The sequence below is a fragment of the Triticum aestivum genome, chromosome 5A (assembly GCF_018294505.1).
Source record: "Triticum aestivum cultivar Chinese Spring chromosome 5A, IWGSC CS RefSeq v2.1, whole genome shotgun sequence".
Taxonomy (NCBI): Eukaryota; Viridiplantae; Streptophyta; class Magnoliopsida; order Poales; family Poaceae; genus Triticum; species Triticum aestivum.
In genome coordinates this window covers 169,357,056-169,375,900 of record NC_057806.1, presented here as the reverse complement: position 1 = coordinate 169,375,900, position 18,845 = coordinate 169,357,056, and the positions used below count along the sequence as shown (strand labels likewise).

At 44.7% G+C, this 18,845-nt stretch overlaps 1 protein-coding gene across 1 annotated transcript; it reads left to right on the top strand.

Moving 5' to 3' along the window:
- Positions 1-5,304: 5,304 nt before the first annotated feature.
- LOC123102727 (ureide permease 1) lies at positions 5,305-8,785 on the top strand. The gene is made up of 8 exons (XM_044524153.1): positions 5,305-5,574; positions 5,917-6,207; positions 6,288-6,426; positions 6,992-7,160; positions 7,308-7,351; positions 7,440-7,546; positions 7,714-8,088; positions 8,177-8,785. The coding sequence occupies exons 1-8, from the start codon at positions 5,521-5,523 to the stop codon at positions 8,333-8,335; spliced, it is 1,338 nt and encodes a 445-aa protein (XP_044380088.1). The 5' UTR covers positions 5,305-5,520; the 3' UTR covers positions 8,336-8,785.
- The last annotated feature ends 10,060 nt before the right edge of the window (positions 8,786-18,845 follow it).

Here is an 18,845-nt window from a genome sequence, read left to right as displayed (position 1 = left end):
TGGGCGCGCCCCCCACCCTCGTGGGCAGCCCGGGACTCTCCTGGTCCAACTCTGATACTCCATGGGCTTCTTCTGGTCCAAAAATAAGTTCCGTGAAGTTTCAGGTCAATTGGGCTCCGTTTGATTTTCCTTTTCTGTGATACTCTAAAACAAGGAAAAAACAGAAACTGGCACTGGCTCTAGGTTAATAGGTTAGTCCCAAAAATCATATAAAATAGCATATAAATGCATATAAAACATCCAAGGTTGATAATATAATAGCATGGAACAGTCAAAAATTATAGATACGTTGGAGACGTATCATTCATATCTGATCTAGGTGTGATACCTAGTGCATCGGGTCCAATGAAAATCTTTTGTGACAATACTGGAGCAATTGCCTTGGCGAACAAATCCAGATTTCACAACCGAACCAAACACATCAAGAGACACTTCAATTCCATCCGCGATTAAGTCAAGGAAGGAGACATAGAGATTTGCAAAATACATACGGGTCTGAATGTTGCAGACCCGTTGACTAAACCTCTTGCACGAGCAAAACATGATCAGCACCAAGACTCCATGGGTGTTAAAATCATTACAATGTAATCTAGATTATTGACTCTAGTGCAAGTGGGAGACTGAAGGAAATATTCCCTAGAGGCAATAATAAAGTTGTTATTTATATTTCCTTATATCATGATAAATGTTTATTATTCATGCTAGACTTGTATTAACCGAAAACTTAGTACATGTGTGAATACATAGACAAAATAGAGTGTCCCTAGTATGCGTCTACTTGACTAGCTCATTAATCAAAGGTGGTTATGTTTCCTGACCATAGACATGTGTTGTCATTTGATGAACAGGATCACATCATTAGAGAATGATGTGATGGACAAGACCCATCTGTTAGCTTAGCATTATGATCGTTTAGTTTTATTGCTATTGCTTTCTTCATGACTTATACATATTCCTCTGACTATGAGATTATGCAACTCCCGAATACCAGAGGAACACCTTGTGTGCTATCAAACGTCACAATGTAACTGGGTGATTATAAAGATGCTCTACAGGTGTCTCGGAAGGTGTTTGTTGAGTTGGCATAGATCAAGATTAGCATTTGTCACTCCGTGTATCGAAGAGGTATCTCTGGGCCCTCTCGGTAATGCACATCACTATAAGACTTGCAAGAAATGTGACTAATGAGTTAGTTGTGGGATGATGCATTATGGAACGAGTAAAGAGACTTGCTCGTAACGAGATTGAACTAGGTATGATGATACCGACGATCGAATCTCGGGCAAGTAACATACCGATGACAAAGGGAATGACGTATGTTGTTATGCGGTTTGACCGATAAAGATCTTCGTAGAATATGTAGGAACCAATATGAGCATCCAGGTTCCACTATTGGTTATTTACCGGAGATGTGTCTTGGTCATGTCTACATAGTTCTCGAACCCGTAGGGTCTACACGCTTAGCGTTCGATGACGATTTGTATTATGAGTTATGTGTTTTGGTGACTGAAGTTTGTTCGGAGTCCCGGATGAGATCACGGACATGACGAGGAGTCTCGAAATGGTCGAGAAGTAAAGATTGATATATTGGAAGGTTATATATGGACACCGGAATGGTTCCAAAGAGGTTCAGGGATTTTTCGAAGTACTGGGAGGTTACCGGAACCCCCGGGAATGTTAATGGGCCTCATGGGCCATGGTGGAGAAGAGGAGGCAGGCCACGGGAGGTGGCGCACGCCTCCCCTTGCCCAATCCGAATTGGACAAGGGGTGGGCCCCCCCTTTCCTTCTCCCTCTCCCCTCTTTGCCCTTTCCCCTCAGCGTTGGAAGGGAAAGGCGGTGGCGAATCCTACTAGGAGTGGAGTCCTAGTAGGACTCCCCCCATGGTGCGCCACCCCTATGGCCGGCCTCCTCCTCCTCCCCTCCTTTATATACCGGGGTGGAGGCACCCCAAAGGCACAACAGTTATTCTCTTAGCCGTGTGTGGTGCCCCCCTCCACAGTTTACTCCTCCGGTCATAGCGTCGTAGTGCTTTGGCGAAGCCCTGCGCGGATCACATCACCATCACCTTCACCACGCCGTCGTGCTGACGGAACTCTCCCTTGACCCTCTACTGGATCAAGAGTTCGAGGGACGTCATCGAGCTGAATGTGTGCAGAACACGTAGGTGTCGTATGTTCGGTACTTGGATCGGTTGGATCATGAAGACGTTCGACTACATCAACCGCGTTAACCTAACGCTTCCGCTTTCGGTCTATAAGGGTACATGGACACACTCTCCCCCTCTCGTTGCTATGCTTCTCCTAGATAGATCTTGCGTGATCGTAGGAAAATTTTGAAATTGTATGCTACGTTCCCCAACAGATGTCCAAGGTACTGATATGAGTAGGGTCTGCATGTGTTCATGAGGGTGGATGTATGTATATGTTCATGGGTGTGGAAGTGCTATCTTTTCTAATGAAATACTCTCTCCATATCGAAATGTAAGACCCTTTCTGACAGTATTATAGTTATATTTGATACAGAACGAGTAAAAACCTTCCTTATGGTAAAAAGAAACAAAAAAACAAAACTCCGTTGTGGCACGCAAAACAAGCACATCCGCTTAGAGCATCTCCAACAGGCACACTATCTTAGCCACGCGCTAGAAAAACCCACATTTTTATGCGTGCGGAGCCGAAATGGGCGCTCCAACAGCCACGCAATAATCACGTGCGCAGTAAACTTGGTTAAGGGCGTAGAGGAAAACGGCATCGCGCGTGGTGTATTTGCTGCGCCTGCTCCCATGTGCTGGACATCGACGATTCGCGTGCGACTTCACCAACCGTCAGATCTGAGACCTCTAGGCGCCGGCGTCGCCGCCCGCACCTTCCCCATTTGCTCCGGTGACCCATCGGCGCTTCCCCCGCCTATCCTTGGGCGCCGCCACTACTTCCTCCACCTCCTCTCCTCGCTGCCGCCCGTCGACCGCACCATTCCCTCAATGAAGAGTGCCTGACGGCCATTTGCAGCGGTGATTAGATCCTTTGGTACATCATGAACGCTCGTGTGATCATGCATAAAATGATCATCGGGAATGAGCGTGGGCAAAATTTAGACTATTCTCAGTATGAGTTGTTGGGACGTCCCGTGCGAGCGCGGAGAGGGCTGCGAGGGTGGCCCGATTTATTGCATCCTATCATGCCATTCAACGTGCCGAAACGCATGATGATCCTCAAAAGGATCTAAGCGAGGAATGGTGAGCATGGAATGGACGACAAAACTAGTTTGATGTTGTATTGTTAAACTGTTTGTTGTATTGGAAGATAAACTATTGTTTGAGTTGTAATAATAATTGAACTATTTAATTGAATTTTTTTTGTGTGTTTGATCTTCTTGGTTCTATATAAAGTGAGAAATGTTGTTTGTGTTGGGTGCACGCTATAATTTTAGTGCGTCTGCTGAAGCTATAGCCCATTTGAAGACGCTCTAAGGCGGCCACGAGTGATGTCAACTGAACCGCGTAGCATGGGAATCCTGAGAACTAATCGTAGAGTATCTCTGCTCCGAACAACGAGGTCTCGACAAGAAGATCCGCCCTCTCAGTGGCTTCAACTCATGCACAGCGTGGATTTCTCTACATCTCAACCCACCTCGGCAGTTAAGTAATACTACTACTAGTAACTATTCCCTCTGTTCTAAATTACTCGTCTTAGAAATGAATGTATCTAGAACTAAAATACATCTAGATACATCCATACCTACGACAAGTAATTCGGAACGAAGGGAGTACTTGTAGATCAAAGCCGCATCGTTTCTTCTTCTTCCAGCGCCACTGCGCCTCCTCCGTCAGGTACAGCAGCATTTCATCTGGTCAGTGTATCTGTTTCCTCTTGTTCCTGGATGGAAGTTGTTCTTTTCGTCCTCTTCTTGCTTGGACTGGCTTCGAACCTCCCCCTCACACTTTATGTGTTGCCACTTGAAACTGTTAAGTTTTCTTTTCACTTTTATGAGCCTAGAGCAGCGTTTTGGGTACCGAGCAAAATTTCGCGATCTCACATAGTTACCGCGTTTACCGTCGCCCCTCGAGAAACACTCATACCGAGCAAAATATCTCGAATATTTTGAAATTTTTGAATTCAAACGCTCACTGTATATTTAAATAAGCCGCATCTCTTCTACATCAGCAGAACAGGTAGTGGCCTAGTGGCAAAGGCATAGTTTCCTTAGCAGCAAGTCGCGGGTTCGAGTCTTGCTTCGCAATATTTGAATTCAAATTTTGATTTTAAATTCCGGTGACCCTCGAGAAAAAAGAGCCGTTTGGGATCCAAAACCTTGCCTAGAGTAGAGCTTTTCTGAGTCAACGCAAGATTACAAGAAGAACAGGTGTCTTCAGGAGTGACGAATGTGTCGTGGCTTGATCCAGCCCGCTAGAAAATTTACAAAGCGCGGTGGGGTTGTGGCCAGCCAACCGTGTAAACTGGGAATCTAGTGGTTCTGCAAATGGGCGAAAAGAAACACAGAGTCGTGATAATCATGCACTGATCTGGAGAATCTGTCCAACTGCACTCCAGATCCGAAGTCAAAGGGGATCATAGTTTGCCACCCCTACAATATTTACACAGCTGTGCTCCTACTTAAAAAATGGAGTGCCTGATTAATTAATCAATTCTCGTGTATCATCAGCTCAGGTAGTAGTAGTAGAGGAGAACCACAACAACCACCGCTGATCTGAACACACACATATATATCAACACAGAGAGGACACGTTTCATTGAGTTCTTTCAAGGAAGAGAAGGATCCTTCTTCGTCTTCGTCTTCTCTTCTCGAGGTGTGTGCTCTTCTTATCCTGCTCCTCTTACATGTGTCTATGATGGATTTAGTTTTTTTTGGACTGCAAATATGTTGCTATCTACATGGACAAACTGTTGTGCGGTTCTCTTTATTTTGGCAAGGTATTCGCCGCTGAATTGTTGGATCCATGTGAGCTCAAACAACGATCGGGTCTCACTTTTCTCCACCGCGTTTGTGAAGCAATAAATAGAAATACAGAGTTCATACTCGCGGGACAAAAAGGACAAGATTCAGTGCCCATTTCTTGGTGGAATCCTCACTCCTCTTCCCTGCCCTTCGTCAATGGTCCTTTTCTTGGATAGCCTAGTTGAAAGAGATGGTTTGGGTTCTTTATCTCTGGCCAATGAGTGTGCTACTCTACTTCTCCTGCTTACATTCAACATTTTACGCAAATCACACGCATAGGTTTCATTTTCACGATTTGATTTAGTTCGCGTGGAGGTCATTGTCACACGTACAATTATTCCAACCGCTGATGCGTGCACCATTTGTCCATTTCTTGGCCCCATTATAAAAAAAATCTTCCTCCCCATAAAGCCCCAGCTCCATTGGTGATCTCCGTATGGAAAGACGCCACAAATTTCCAATAGCTGTGTGAGTCAAACTCGTGCAGATCAGGTTGGACTTTGATTGAAAAGATCCCATTCAATCTCCAGCTTTTGTGAGCTGTATCACTATAAAATCCCCCATGTCCATGGACCATGCTCTGGCATGTGCTTCTTCTTTGGTTCCCTGCCAAGAGGTACTCCCACCTTCATCCTACTCTTACTCCTGTTGGATGTTCGGCTCGGATTTGGGCTCATGTAGTCATCTTTTCTTTCCTTCTTCGTTCTTTGGATAATCTCATCTGTGGTAATTGGCATCTTATCAACTTCCCTGCTCATGTTAGGTTCTCAATGATTGGATGCTCTAATTATTATTATTATTTTCTAGTTTTCCTTCTTTTCTGCCCTGATATTTGCTCCTCGTAACAATCAAGAGCTCCAAATCATTCAGTTCATGCAAGCTTTGCAGGAAAAAAGAAACCATGGTTTCATTATCCACATCAGTAACTCGAAATATCTGACGAACGTAATTCTTGCAGGTGGTTGAAGAGCCCCTGCTGAATTCCTTGCTCTCCATCAAACAAGGCCTCAACATGTTCATCATAGAAGACAAAGGGGGCGCCATTGCCATCATGTGCGCCTCCCTCTTTTTTCTGGGCACGTGGCCAGCGGTGCTTACCCTCTTGGAGCGCCGGGGACGGCTGCCGCAGCACACATACCTCGACTACTCCATAACGAACCTCCTTGCGGCCGTCCTCATAGCGCTTACCTTCGGCCAGCTTGGGGATGCAAAGCACAACATGCCCAATTTCTTCACTCAGCTCAGTCAGGTGAGCTATCTTGGCGCAGGAAAAACTTGGGGATTCGTTGGTTGGCTGTTTGCTGATTCTGAATGAACTTTATGATGAAGGACAACTGGCCTTCAGTGATGTTTGCAATGGCAGGGGGTGTTGTGCTCAGTGTTGGGAACCTCTCAACACAGTATGCTTGGGCATATGTGGGCCTCTCAGTCACTGAGGTTATCAGCTCAAGCATGGTTGTTGTTATAGGTAAAGCTCATCTCCTCTACTACTTAAAGTGCAATGAATACATTTGATGATGATTATTTAGCTTCTGATGATGCATGTGAGTCACAGATTTCTGGATCACAATCTTTGTTCATATATAAGCATTACTGGAGGGGCTCAATTATTTAACACTAGTTATCTGACACGTCCAGTTGCTTTTTTTAGAAATAAAAGTTGGAGTTGCTTTTTTCAGCTAAAAGTTAAAGTTGCCTGAGCAAATTGGGCTATCAATCTTAGTGAGCTCACTTCACAAGATTCAAAAAGCTGAAGAATTGCAAACCATTGATGGCAATAAAAGCATTCTTTGAATTTCATTAAAAATTATTCATTGAATTCCATCGCAGTCTGGAAAAAAATTAGTGTTCACAATAAGAGGACAACAAACTATCACTTAAAGAACATTCTTCCGATAATTCAGTAGCTACACCAAACTAACGGTTGCTCTGCTATTATCCTATGTGTTCTAATCGAAGAACCAAGGCAAATTATGGGCCGCTTTTTTGTTTCTTGGATATTTATTCCATCAAGTTGCGTGTTGTATTTTCAGGCACGACACTAAATTACTTCCTAGACAATCGCATCAACAAGGCAGAGATTCTTTTCACTGGAGTGGCATGCTTCCTTGTTGCAGTCATCCTTGGCTCTGCTGTTCATGCTTCCAATGCGGCTGACAATGAAAAGAAACTCAGTGAATCCACAAATACCTACAAACTTGGGTAAATCCTTCCCACTTTCTTGCACAATTTTTTGCGGTCTAACTGAAACATCTTAACCACGTTTTAACTTGGATCTGTTCGGTGCTTTTGGGGTCCATCTTCATCTTATATTCCTTGCTCTGATCATCATAATGCGTACTTTTACAGGACGGATGGAGGTACGGAGAGAGGCAAACAAGTTATAGACAAAGGTATAAAATATGCTGCATAATTGTATGAACTACTGGCACTGTTGATGTTGGAGTTACAGATTTTAATTCTTAACTTTGTCTATTTCAGATGCTCCGAAGGACATGGAGAATGGAGCTTCTGCAGAGTGTGACACCAAAGCCGAAGCTGGAACTGCAGAATACCTAATTGAGCTCGAAGAGCGCCGTTCAATTAAGGTAACTGTAATTCCGTCATACAATCATCGCTGTAGAATAATTCAGATAGTATTTGATCTTTGCCCTAAATCTTGCATTCAAAACAGAGAAGCATAATTGTCACCACTAAACTTTTTCTGAACGGTAAGACCACTGAACTGATCTGGTGAAACTTCTTACTTTTCCAGGTATTTGGATCAAGCACCTTTATAGGGCTTGGGATAGTTTTCTTTTCTGGCGTCTGCTTCTCTCTCTTCTCCCCGGCGATCAACCTGGCCACCAATGACCAGTGGCACACCCTGAAAGACGGTGTCCCGCATTTGGTGGTCTACACCGCCTTCTTCTACTTCTCCATTTCGTGTTTTGTCGTCGGTATCGGGTTGAACATCTTGTTCCTCTACCGTCCAATGGCGGGCGTGCCAAAGTCATCCTTCAAGGCCTACCTGAATGACTGGGAAGGCAGGCAATGGGCTCTTCTTGCCGGCTTCCTTTGCGGTTTCGGCAATGGCTTCCAATTCATGGGTGGTCAGGCTGCTGGTTATGCAGCTGCTGATGCTGTTCAGGTTTGTCCAATTAATGCTTAGCCTTAAAAGAAAAGAGGAAACTTTTCTGCACCTTTGATTCTAACTGTTTCACATTGCTGTTCATCAGGCATTGCCGCTTGTGAGCACACTTTGGGGTATCCTGCTATTTGGGGAGTACCGAAAGTCGTCGAAGAAAACGTATACTCTGCTCGTGTTCATGCTGCTCATGTTTATCGCAGCTGTAGCAACACTCATGGCTTCAGCAGGTCACAGGAGCACAAAATGATCTGTTTCCCCATCCTTTCATCAGTTATTCTACCTTGCAGCTCTTTCTGCCACAAGGCGAAGAAATCCAGACAGGAAGACAATGGACTTGAGCCCTTGACCAAGGAAGCAGGCCATGCCAACACAAAGTGAATTCCATTCATGAAGTTTTCGTTTGAATGGAGCTGTACATAACCACAAAAATGGCAGATGTTGATGCATATTTCAAGTTAGTGCAGGATATTATATATAAAAGGATGTGTTGTTCGTTCTTAAAGTCTATAGCCAATAGTACTAGGAAGCAGGACTCGCCAGAATGCTACGAAAGATCACTATGAAGTTACTATGTTTGATTTGGATGCAGTTTAGCTTCAAAATCAAGAGTTTGAAATGGTGGGAATGATTGGTTTGACTCTGTTGCTACTAAGTAAACTACTCGAGTCTGCACAAATTGACATCTCATTTGTGAACAGGATAACATGGTATATTTTCCTTTCCTCCTAGCTCCCGTGGAACTCCCTCCCCCTTCCCCCACCGCCTCCGAAAGGTGCCGCCGGACGAAGTGAGAGCAACTTCAATGGGGCGACCCATTTCGTTCGTCTGCATCGGCGCGGACAAAAGTGGTGGCCCAATGCGCCGGCCAAAACCCAAATCGCGCCCGCTCCGACGCATTTACGGCCCAAATTTGCGCTCCAAATGCATCGACGCGGACACGGAATGGACGCCACGCGTGCCTTCTCGGTGTCCGCCACGGCCCTACCTGGCGGTCGTCCAACCGCCCGCGGCCAACTTGGTCAGCTTAATTTATGACCTCGGGCCCACGCGTCAGCGACGGCGGTCGTCCTTCTTTAAGCCGACCGTGCGGCGATGCCGTCCTCATCCAAATCGCCGTCCACATCTAGCAAGCTTTGCTCCCCTGTCGCCGGCAAACCCTAGCCACCACCACCACAGCGAGATGGGACTCTTCTCCGACGCCAGCAGCAGCAAGGCCAAGGGCAAGGCCCCAGTCATCCCTTTCCCATCAGAGTTCCTCCCACCTCCGTCGGCGCTGGATCGCCGGCAGAGGCAGCGCTTGAACGTGCCAGTGCACCAGGCGGAGTGGCACTGGCAGCACCGTGTGCCTCTCCCGTACCCCGACGCCACCCTGCCGCATGACTGACATCTAGATTCGGAGAGGATCCCAGTGCCGACAGCTCCGCAGTCGGCAAGGGCGCACGCGGAGGAGATGCGGCGCCGGCGGGCGCTGCTGACGTCGGAGGAGCGCCGCGACCCCGCCTACGCAACCGACTCGCTCAACTGGGCGAGGTGGTTCGCCTTCGAGCACGAGGAGGCGAGGCGATGCGGCGTGCGCGAGGTCGACCGCAGTGTGCCGCTGCCGCCGCTCATCGTCCGCGATGAGGACCAGGCGGCTGAGGACGCCTACCAGGCGGCGCTTGCGGCAGTCTACCGGGAGAGCGAGGAGGACAAGCGGTGCAGGGTGGAGGCAGTGGAGGAAGAGGAGGCTCGGTACGAGGCGGCCATGGCGTAGGCCATTGCCCGCTCCGCGGTGGGCGACTGCGTGCTGCCGCCGGTGGCCCGCCGTCCCTTCCCCGAGGCCGCGTCAAAGCCGAGCCGGAGCCGCAGCTGGAGCCGTCCCCCATCGAGCGTTACTCTTGGACGGGAGTGTTGGGGAACGCAATAATTCAAAAAAAATCATACGATCATGCAAGATCTATGTAGGAGTAGCAACGAGAGGGGAGAGTGTGTCCACGTACCCTCGTAGACCGAAAGCGGAAGCGTTTAGTAACACCGTTGATGTAGTCGAATGTCTTCACGATCCAACCGATCCAAGCACCGAACGTACGACACCTCCGTGTTCTACACACATTCAGCATGATGACGTCCCTCGAGCTCTTGATCCAGTTGAGGACAAGGGAGAGTTTCGTCAGCACAACGGCGTGTTGACGGTGATGATGAAGTTACCGGCGCAGGGCTTCGCCTAAGCACGACAACGATATGACCGAGGTGTGTAACCGTTGAGGGGGGCACCGCACACGGCTAAGAGAAGACTTGGTGTGCCTTTGGGGTGCCCCCTCCCACGTATATAAACGAGGGGGAAGACGAGGCCGGCCCTAGAGGGGGCGCGCCAAGGGGGGGAGTCCTACTTGGACTCCCGGTCCAAGTAGGATTCGCCACCCCCCCCCCTTTCTATTCCAACTAGGAGAAGGAGGGAAGGGAGAAGAGGGGAGAAGGAAAGAGGGGGGCGCCGCCCCCTCCTAGTCCAATTCGGACCAGCCCATGGGGGGCACGCGGCCACACCTTGAGGCCCTTCTCTTCTTTCCTGTAAAGCCCATTAAGGCCCATTACTCTCCCGGGGGGTTCCGGTAACCTCCCGGTACTCCAGAAAATACCCAAAACACTTCGGAACCATTCCGTTGTCCGAATATAACCTTCCAATATATCGATCTTTACCTCTCAACCATTTCGAGACTCCTCGTCATGTCTGTGTTCTCATCTGGGACTCCGAACAAACTTCGGTCATCAAATCACATAACTCATAATACAAATCATCATCAAATGTTAAGCGTGCGGACCCTACGGGTTCAAGAACTATGTAGACATGACCGAGACACATCCCCAGTCAATAACCAATAGCGGAACCTGGATGCTCATATTGGCTCCTAAATATTCTTCGAAGATCTTTATCGGTCAAATCGCACAACAACATACGTTGTTCCCTTTGTCATCGGTATGTTACTTGCCCGAGATTCGATCGCCGGTATCATCATACCTAGTTCAATCTCATCACTGGAAAGACTCTTTACTCGTTCCGTAATGCATCATCCCATAACTAACTCATTAGTCACATTGCTTGCAAGGCTTATAGTGATGAGCATTACCGAGAGGGCCCAGAGATACCTCTTCGATACTCGGAGTGACAAATCCTAATCCCTATCTATGCCAACTCAACAAACACCATCGGGGCACCTGTAGAGCATCTTTATAATCACCCAGTTACATTGTGACGTTTGATAGCACACAAGGTGTTCCTCCGGTATTCGGGAGTTGCATAATCTCATAGTCCGAGGAACATGTATAAGTCATGAAGAAAGCAATAGCAAATAAAACTAAATGATCATTATGCTAAGATAACAGATGGGTCTTGTACATCACATCATTCTCCTAATGATGTGATCTCGTTCATCAAATGACAACATGTGTCTATGGTCAGGAAACTTAGCCATCTTTGATTAACGAGCTAGTCAAGTAGAGGCATACTAGGAACATTCTGTTTTGTCTATGTATTCACACATGTACTAAGTTTCAGGTTAATACAATTCTAGCATGAATAATAAACATTTATCATGATATAAGGAAATATAAATAACAACTTTATTATTGCCTCTAGGGCATATTTCCTTCAATCTCCCATTTGCACTAGAGTCAATAATCTAGTTCACATCGTCATGTGATTTAACACTAATAGTTCACATCTTTATGTGATTAGTTCACATCTCCATGTGACTAATACCCAAAGGGCTTACTAGAGTCAATAATCTAGTTCACATCGCTATGTGATTAACACCCAAAGAGTGATCATGTTTTGCTTTGTGAGAGAAGTTTAGTCAACGGGTCTGCCACATTCAGAGCCGTATGGATTTTGCAAATTTTTATGTCTACAATTCTCTACACGGAGCTACTCTAGCTAATCGCTCTCACTTTCAATATGTATCCAGACTGAGACTTAGAGTCATCCGGATTAGTGTCAAAGCTTTCATCGATGTAACCCTTTACGACGAACTTTTTGTCACCTCCATAACCGAGAAACATGTCCTTATTCCACTAAGGATAATTTTGAGCTTTGTCCAGTGATCCACTCCTGGATCACTATTGTACCCTTTTGCCAAACTCATGGTGAGGTACGTAATAGGTCTGGTACACAGTATAGCATACTTTATAGAACCTATGACTAAGGCATAGGGAATGACTTTTCATTCTCTTTCTATTTTCTGCCATGATCGGGTTTTGAGTCTTTACTCAACTTCACACCTTACAACTCAGGAAAGAACTCCATCTTTGACTGATCCATTTTAAACTCCTTCAAAATCTTATTAAGGTATGTACTCATTGAAAGTCTTATCAAGTGTCTTGATCTATCTTTATAGATCTTGATGCCCAATATGTAAGTAGCTTCACTGAGGTCTTTCGTTGAGAAATTCTTATTCAAGTATCCTTTTATGCTATCCAGAAATTCTATATTATTTCCAATCAACATTATGTCATCCACATATAATATCACAAATGCGACAGAGCTCCCACTCACTTTCTTGTAAATAAAGGCTTCTCCAAAAGTCTGTATAAAACCATATGCTTTGATCACACTATCAAAGCGTATATTCCAACTCCGAGAGGCTTGCACCAGTCCATAAATGGATCGCTGGAGCTTGCACACTTTGTTAGCACCTTTTGGATCGACAAAACCTTCTGGTTGCATCATATACAACTCTTCTTTAAGATATCCATTAAGGAATGTAGTTTTGACATCCATTTGCCAAATTTCATAATCATAAAATGCGGCAATTGCTAACATGATTCGGACAGACTTAAGCATCACTACGGGTGAGAAGGTCTCATCGTAGTCAACTCCTTGAACTTGTCGAAAACCTTTCGCAACAAGTCGAGCTTTGTAGACAGTAACATTAGCATTAGCGTCAGTCTTCTTCTTGATAGTCCATTTATTTTCTATTGCTTGCCGATCATCGGGCAAGTCAACCAAAGTCCACACTTTGTTCTTATACATGGATCCCATCTCAGATTTCATGGCCTCAAGCCATTTTGCGGAATCTGGGCTCATCATCGCTTCCTCATAGTTCGTAGGTTTGTCATGGTCAAGTAACATGACCCCCAAAATAGGATTACCATACCACTCTGGTGCGGATCTTACTCTGGTTGACCTATGAGGTTCAGTAGTAACTTGATCTGAAGTTTCATGATCATCATCATTAGCTTCGTCACTAATTGGTGTAGGAATCACTGGAACTGATTTCTGTGATGAACTACTTTACAATAAGGGAGAAGGTACAATTACCTCATCAAGTTCTACTTTCCTCCCACTCACCTCTTTCGAGAGAAACTCCTTCTCTAGAAAGGATCCATTCTTAGCAACGAATATCTTGCCTTCGGATCTGTGATAGAAGGTGTACCCGACAGTTTCCTTTGAGTATCCTAGAGCTATGCTCCCCGGCAATGGTGCCAGAAAATAGTCTTGATAACCCACAAGTATAGGGGATCGCAACAGTTTTCGAGGGTAGAGTATTCAACCCAAATTTATTGATTCGACACAAGGGGAGCCAAAGAATATTCTCAAGTATTAGCAGCTGAGTTGTCAATTCAACCACACCTGGAAACTTAATATCTGCAACAAAGTGTTTAGTAGCAAAGTAATATGATAGTAGTGGTAATGGTGGTAAAAGGTAATGGCAGCAAAAGTAATATTCTTGGTGTTTTGTAGTGATGATAACAATACCAACGGAAAAGTAAATAAGCGAAGAACGATATATGAAAAGCTCGTAGGCAATGGATCGGTGATAGAGAATTATGCCGGATGCGGTTCATCATGTAACAGTCATTACATAGGGTGACACAGAACTAGCTCCAGTTCATCAATGTAATGTAGGCATGTATTCCGAATATAGTCATACGTGCTTATGGAAAAGAACTTGCATGACATCTTTTGTCCTACCCTCATGTGGTTGCGGGGTCCTAGCGGAAACTAAGGGATATTAAGGCCTCCTTTTAATAGAGTACCGGAACAAAGCATTAACACATAGTGAATACACGAACTCCTCAAACTACGGTTAACACCGGTAAGTATCCCGATTATTGTCACTTCGGGGTTAACGGATCATAACACATAATAGGTGACTATAGACTTGCAAGATAGGATCAAGAACTCTCATATATTGATGAAAACAAAATAGGTTCAGATCTGAAATCATGGCACTCGGGCCCTAGTGACAAGCATTAAGCATAGCAAAGTCATAGCAACATCAATCTCAGAACATAGTGGATACTAGGGATCAAACACTAACAAAACTAACTCGATTACATGATAAATCTCATCCAACCCATCACCGTCCAGCAAGCCTACGATGGAATTACTCACGCACGGCGGTGAGCATCATGAAATTGGTCATGGAGGATGGTTGATGATGACGATGGCGACGGGTTCCCCTCTCCGGAGCCCCGAATGGACTCTAGATCAGCCCTCCCGAGAGAGTTTAGGGCTTGGCGGCGGCTCCGTATCGTAAAACGCGATGAATCCTTCTCCATGGTTTTTTCTCCCCTAAAGTGAATATATGGAGTCAGGGTTGAGGTCGATGGAGCGTCAGGGGGCCCACGAGGCAGGGGGTGCGCCCAGGGGGGTAGGGCGTGCCCCCCATCCTCGTGGACAGGTGGTGGCCCCCCTGACGTGGATCTTCCTTCCAGTATTTTTTATATATTCCAAAATAATTCTCCGTTGATTTTCAGGTCGTTCCGAGAACTTTTATTTCTGCACAAAAATAACACCATGGCAATTCTGCTGAAAACAGCGTCAGTCCATGTTAGTTCCATTCAAATCATGTAGGTTAGAGTCCAAAACAAGGGCAAAAGTGTTTGGAAAAGTAGATACGACGGAGACGTATCAACCACCACTTAAGGTACTGTAATGAACTCATTATTTATTTATTTTGGTGTTAAACCTAATGTATTCCAACTTCTCTATGGTTTACAACCGCCAAAACTAGCCATAGATTCATCAAAATAAGCAAACAACACACGAAAAACAGAATCTGTCAAAAACAGAACAGTCTGTAGTAATCTGTAGGTTTCGAATACTTCTGTAACCCCAAAAATTATAAAATAAATTTTTGGACGTCAGGAATTTATCTGTTAATCATATGCAAAAATAATCAACCTAGTCGGACTCTCCAGTAAAAAAATGGCAGCAAATCTCATGAGCGCTAAAGTTTCTGTTTCTTAGAGCAAGATCTCAAAAACTTTCCCCAAGTCTTCTCAAAGGTTCTACTTGGCACAAACATTAATTAAAAGCATAAAACCACATATAAAAAGAGGCTAGATGAATTATTTATTACTAAATAGAACCAAAAAGCAAGAAACAAAAATAAAATTGGGTTGCCTCCCAACAAGCGCTATCGTTTAACGCCCCTAGCTAGGCATAAAAGCAAGGATAGATCTAGGTATTGCCATGATAATGATATGGTAAATCGCGAAAACTCATCTCATACTCCCTACGTTCAGCAGCAAGCTTTCTTTGTGGCAAGAAAAAGTAGTCAAAAGGGCTAAATTTAATGGGACAAAAGTCCCCAAGATCAAGCTCGGGAGGTATTGGTTCCTCCTTTGGCCCCTCATATTGCACAACCAATTCATCATTATAAGCATTCTTCTGGCAAAAAGTCATGAGCCTTTGTTCAAGGGAAAAACCTAACCCATTATTATGGATAGCAAAATTATCATTAAGTTCAGAGATCCTGTCAACAAGAACATTGGTAGGACCCTTTTTTTCTAAGGTTTTCATTAAAAGCAACATGATCTAAAGATCATAAACGCATTATGTCTTCTTGATAAAAAAAATGATTGCTTCTATGGGAGGACGGCCGACATCCACCCTATAATGCGCAAAAATTTCATTGGCCTCTTTTATTATAAATCTGAACTCATGAGCTAAAAAGATGGTTGTTGCTTGCTTAACAGAAGAATGCTCAATATTAGAAAATTTTAGAAAAATCCTTTGTATGGAAGGATGCATATGTAAACATTGTCTTTCAAGGTCAACTATGAGCAGAGATATAGCATCCGCGAGACTACTAGTTTTATGAAGAATAGACCCGCTCATGGTGGGCAAAGCACTGGCACAAGTAAAGAAATCTTGAATAACTCCCTTCTCAATAATATTGCCGCTACCAATCCGAAACTTTTTAGTGTGTAAAATAGTAGCATTTTCAAGAGGATCATAATAGCATCAAAGTTTTCCATATTATCATCCTTACCAACGATAACCTCCCCAGTTTCAGACATGATGGCAATAAATTGTAAAAAGAACGAGCACACAGAAGGCAGGAAGGAAAAAGAGGGCGAATAAAACGGCAAGGGTGAAGTGGGGGAGAGGAAAACGAGAGGCAAATGGCAAATAATGTAATGCAAGGGATAAGAGTTTGTGATGGATACTTGGTATGTCTTGACTTGTGCGTAAGTCTCCCTGGCAACGGCACCATAAATCCTTCTTGCTACCTCTTGAGCACTGCATTGGTTTTCCCTTGAAGAGGAAAGGGTGATGCAGCAAAGTAGCATAAGTATTTCCCTCAGTTTTTGAGAACCAAGGTATCAATCCAGTAGGAGACTACACGCAAGTCCCTCGTACCTACACAAACAAATAAGAACCTCGCAACCAACACGATAAAGGGGTTGTCAATCCCTTCACGGTCACTTACGAGAGTGAGATTTGATAGAGATAATAATAATAAGATAAATATTTTTGGTATTTTTATGATATATATTGGAAAATAAAGATTGCAAAATAAAAGATAATAGAAATAGCTTGTTGATGGGAGATTAATATAAAGGAGAATAGACCCGGGGGCCATAGGTTTCACTAGTGGCCTCTCAAGATAGCATAAGTATTACGGTGGGTGAACAAATTATTGTCGAGCAATTGATAGAAAAGTGCATAATTATGAGAATATCTAGGCATGATCATGTATATAGGCATCACGTCCGCGACAAGTAGACCGAAACGATTCTGCATCTACTACTATTACTCCACACATCGACCACTATCCAGCATGCATCTAGAGTATTAAGTTCATAAGAACAGAGTAACGCATTAGGCAAGATGACATGATGTAGAGGGATAAACTCAAGCAATATGATATAAACCCCATCTTTTTATCCTCGATGGCAACAATACAATACATGCCTTGCTACCCCAGCTGTCACTTGGAAAGGACACCGCAAGATTGAACCCAAATCTAAGCACTTCTCCCATTGCAAGAAAGATCAATATAGTAGGCTAAACCAAATTGATATCCTCATGATAACCAATCATACATAAAAGATTTCAGAGAAGAATCAAATATTGTTCATAGATAAACTTGATCATAAACCCACAATTCATCAGATCTCGACAAACACACCACAAAAAGAGTTACATCAAATAGATCTCCAAGAAGATCGAGGAGAACATTGTATTGAGATCCAAAGAGAGAGAAGAAGCCATCTAGCTAATAACTATGGACCTGAAGGTCTGAGGTAAACTATTCACACATCATCGGAGGGGCCATGGAGTTGATGTAGAGGCCCTCCGTGATCGATTCCCCCTCCGGCGGAGCTCCGGAAAAGGCCCCAAGATGGGATCTCTTGGGTACAGAAGGTTGCGGCGGTGAAAATAGGGTTTTGTGGTGCTCCTGGATGTTTTCGGGGTATATGAATATATATAGGAGGAAGAAGTAGGTCGGTGGAGCCATGAGGGGCCCACGAGGGTGGAGGGCCCGCCCAGGGGGTAGGCGCGCCTCCCTGCCTCGTGGCCTCCTTGTTGCTTGCTTGACGTCCACTCCAAGTCCCCAGGATCACGTTTTTCCAAAAAATAACTCTCAAGAAGGTTTTATTCCGTTTGATATTCCTTTTCTGCGAAACACTAAAATAGGCAAAAAAACAGCAATTTGCACTGGGCCTTGGGTTAGTAGGTTAATCCCAAAAATAATATAAAAGTGTATAAATAAGCCCATTAACATCCAAAATAGATAATATAATAGCATGGAACAATAAAAAATTATAGATACGTTGGAGACGTATCAAACCACTACAACAATATGACCAAGGTGTGTAACCATGGAGGGGGGCACCGCACATGGCTAAGAGAAGACTTGGTGTGCCTTTGGGGTGCCCCCCTGCCACGTATATAAAGGAGGGGGGAAGAGGAGGCCGGCCCTAGAGGGGGCGCACCAAGGGGGGGAGTCCTACTTGGACTCCCGGTCCAAGTAGGATTCGCCCCCCTTTCCTATTCCAACTAGGAGAAGGAGGGAAGGGAGAACAGGGGAGAAGGAAAGAGGGGGGGCGCCACCCCATTGATACGTCTCCAACATATCTATAATTTATAAAGTATTCATGCTGTTATTTTATCATTCTTGGGTGTTTTACAATCAATTTATAGCAAATTTATATCATTTTTGGGACTAACCTATTGACCCAGTGCCCAGTGTCGGGTGCAGTTTTTTGCTTGTTTTTTACATCGCAGGAAATTAATATTAAATGGAGTCCAAACACTGTGAAAATTTTTGGAGATTGTTTTTGGACCAGAAGGAACCCAATGGGCCAGAGCTGCACATGGGGGGTGCCCCGAGGGGGCACAACCCACCAGGGTGCGCCAGGGTCCCCTGGCGCGCCCAGGTGGGTTGTGCCCACCTTGGTGGCCTCCTGCACCCCTTCTTTGCACTACAAATTCCCAAATATTCTGAAACCCTTCGGGGTTAACCTATATCAGAAGTTCCGCCGCC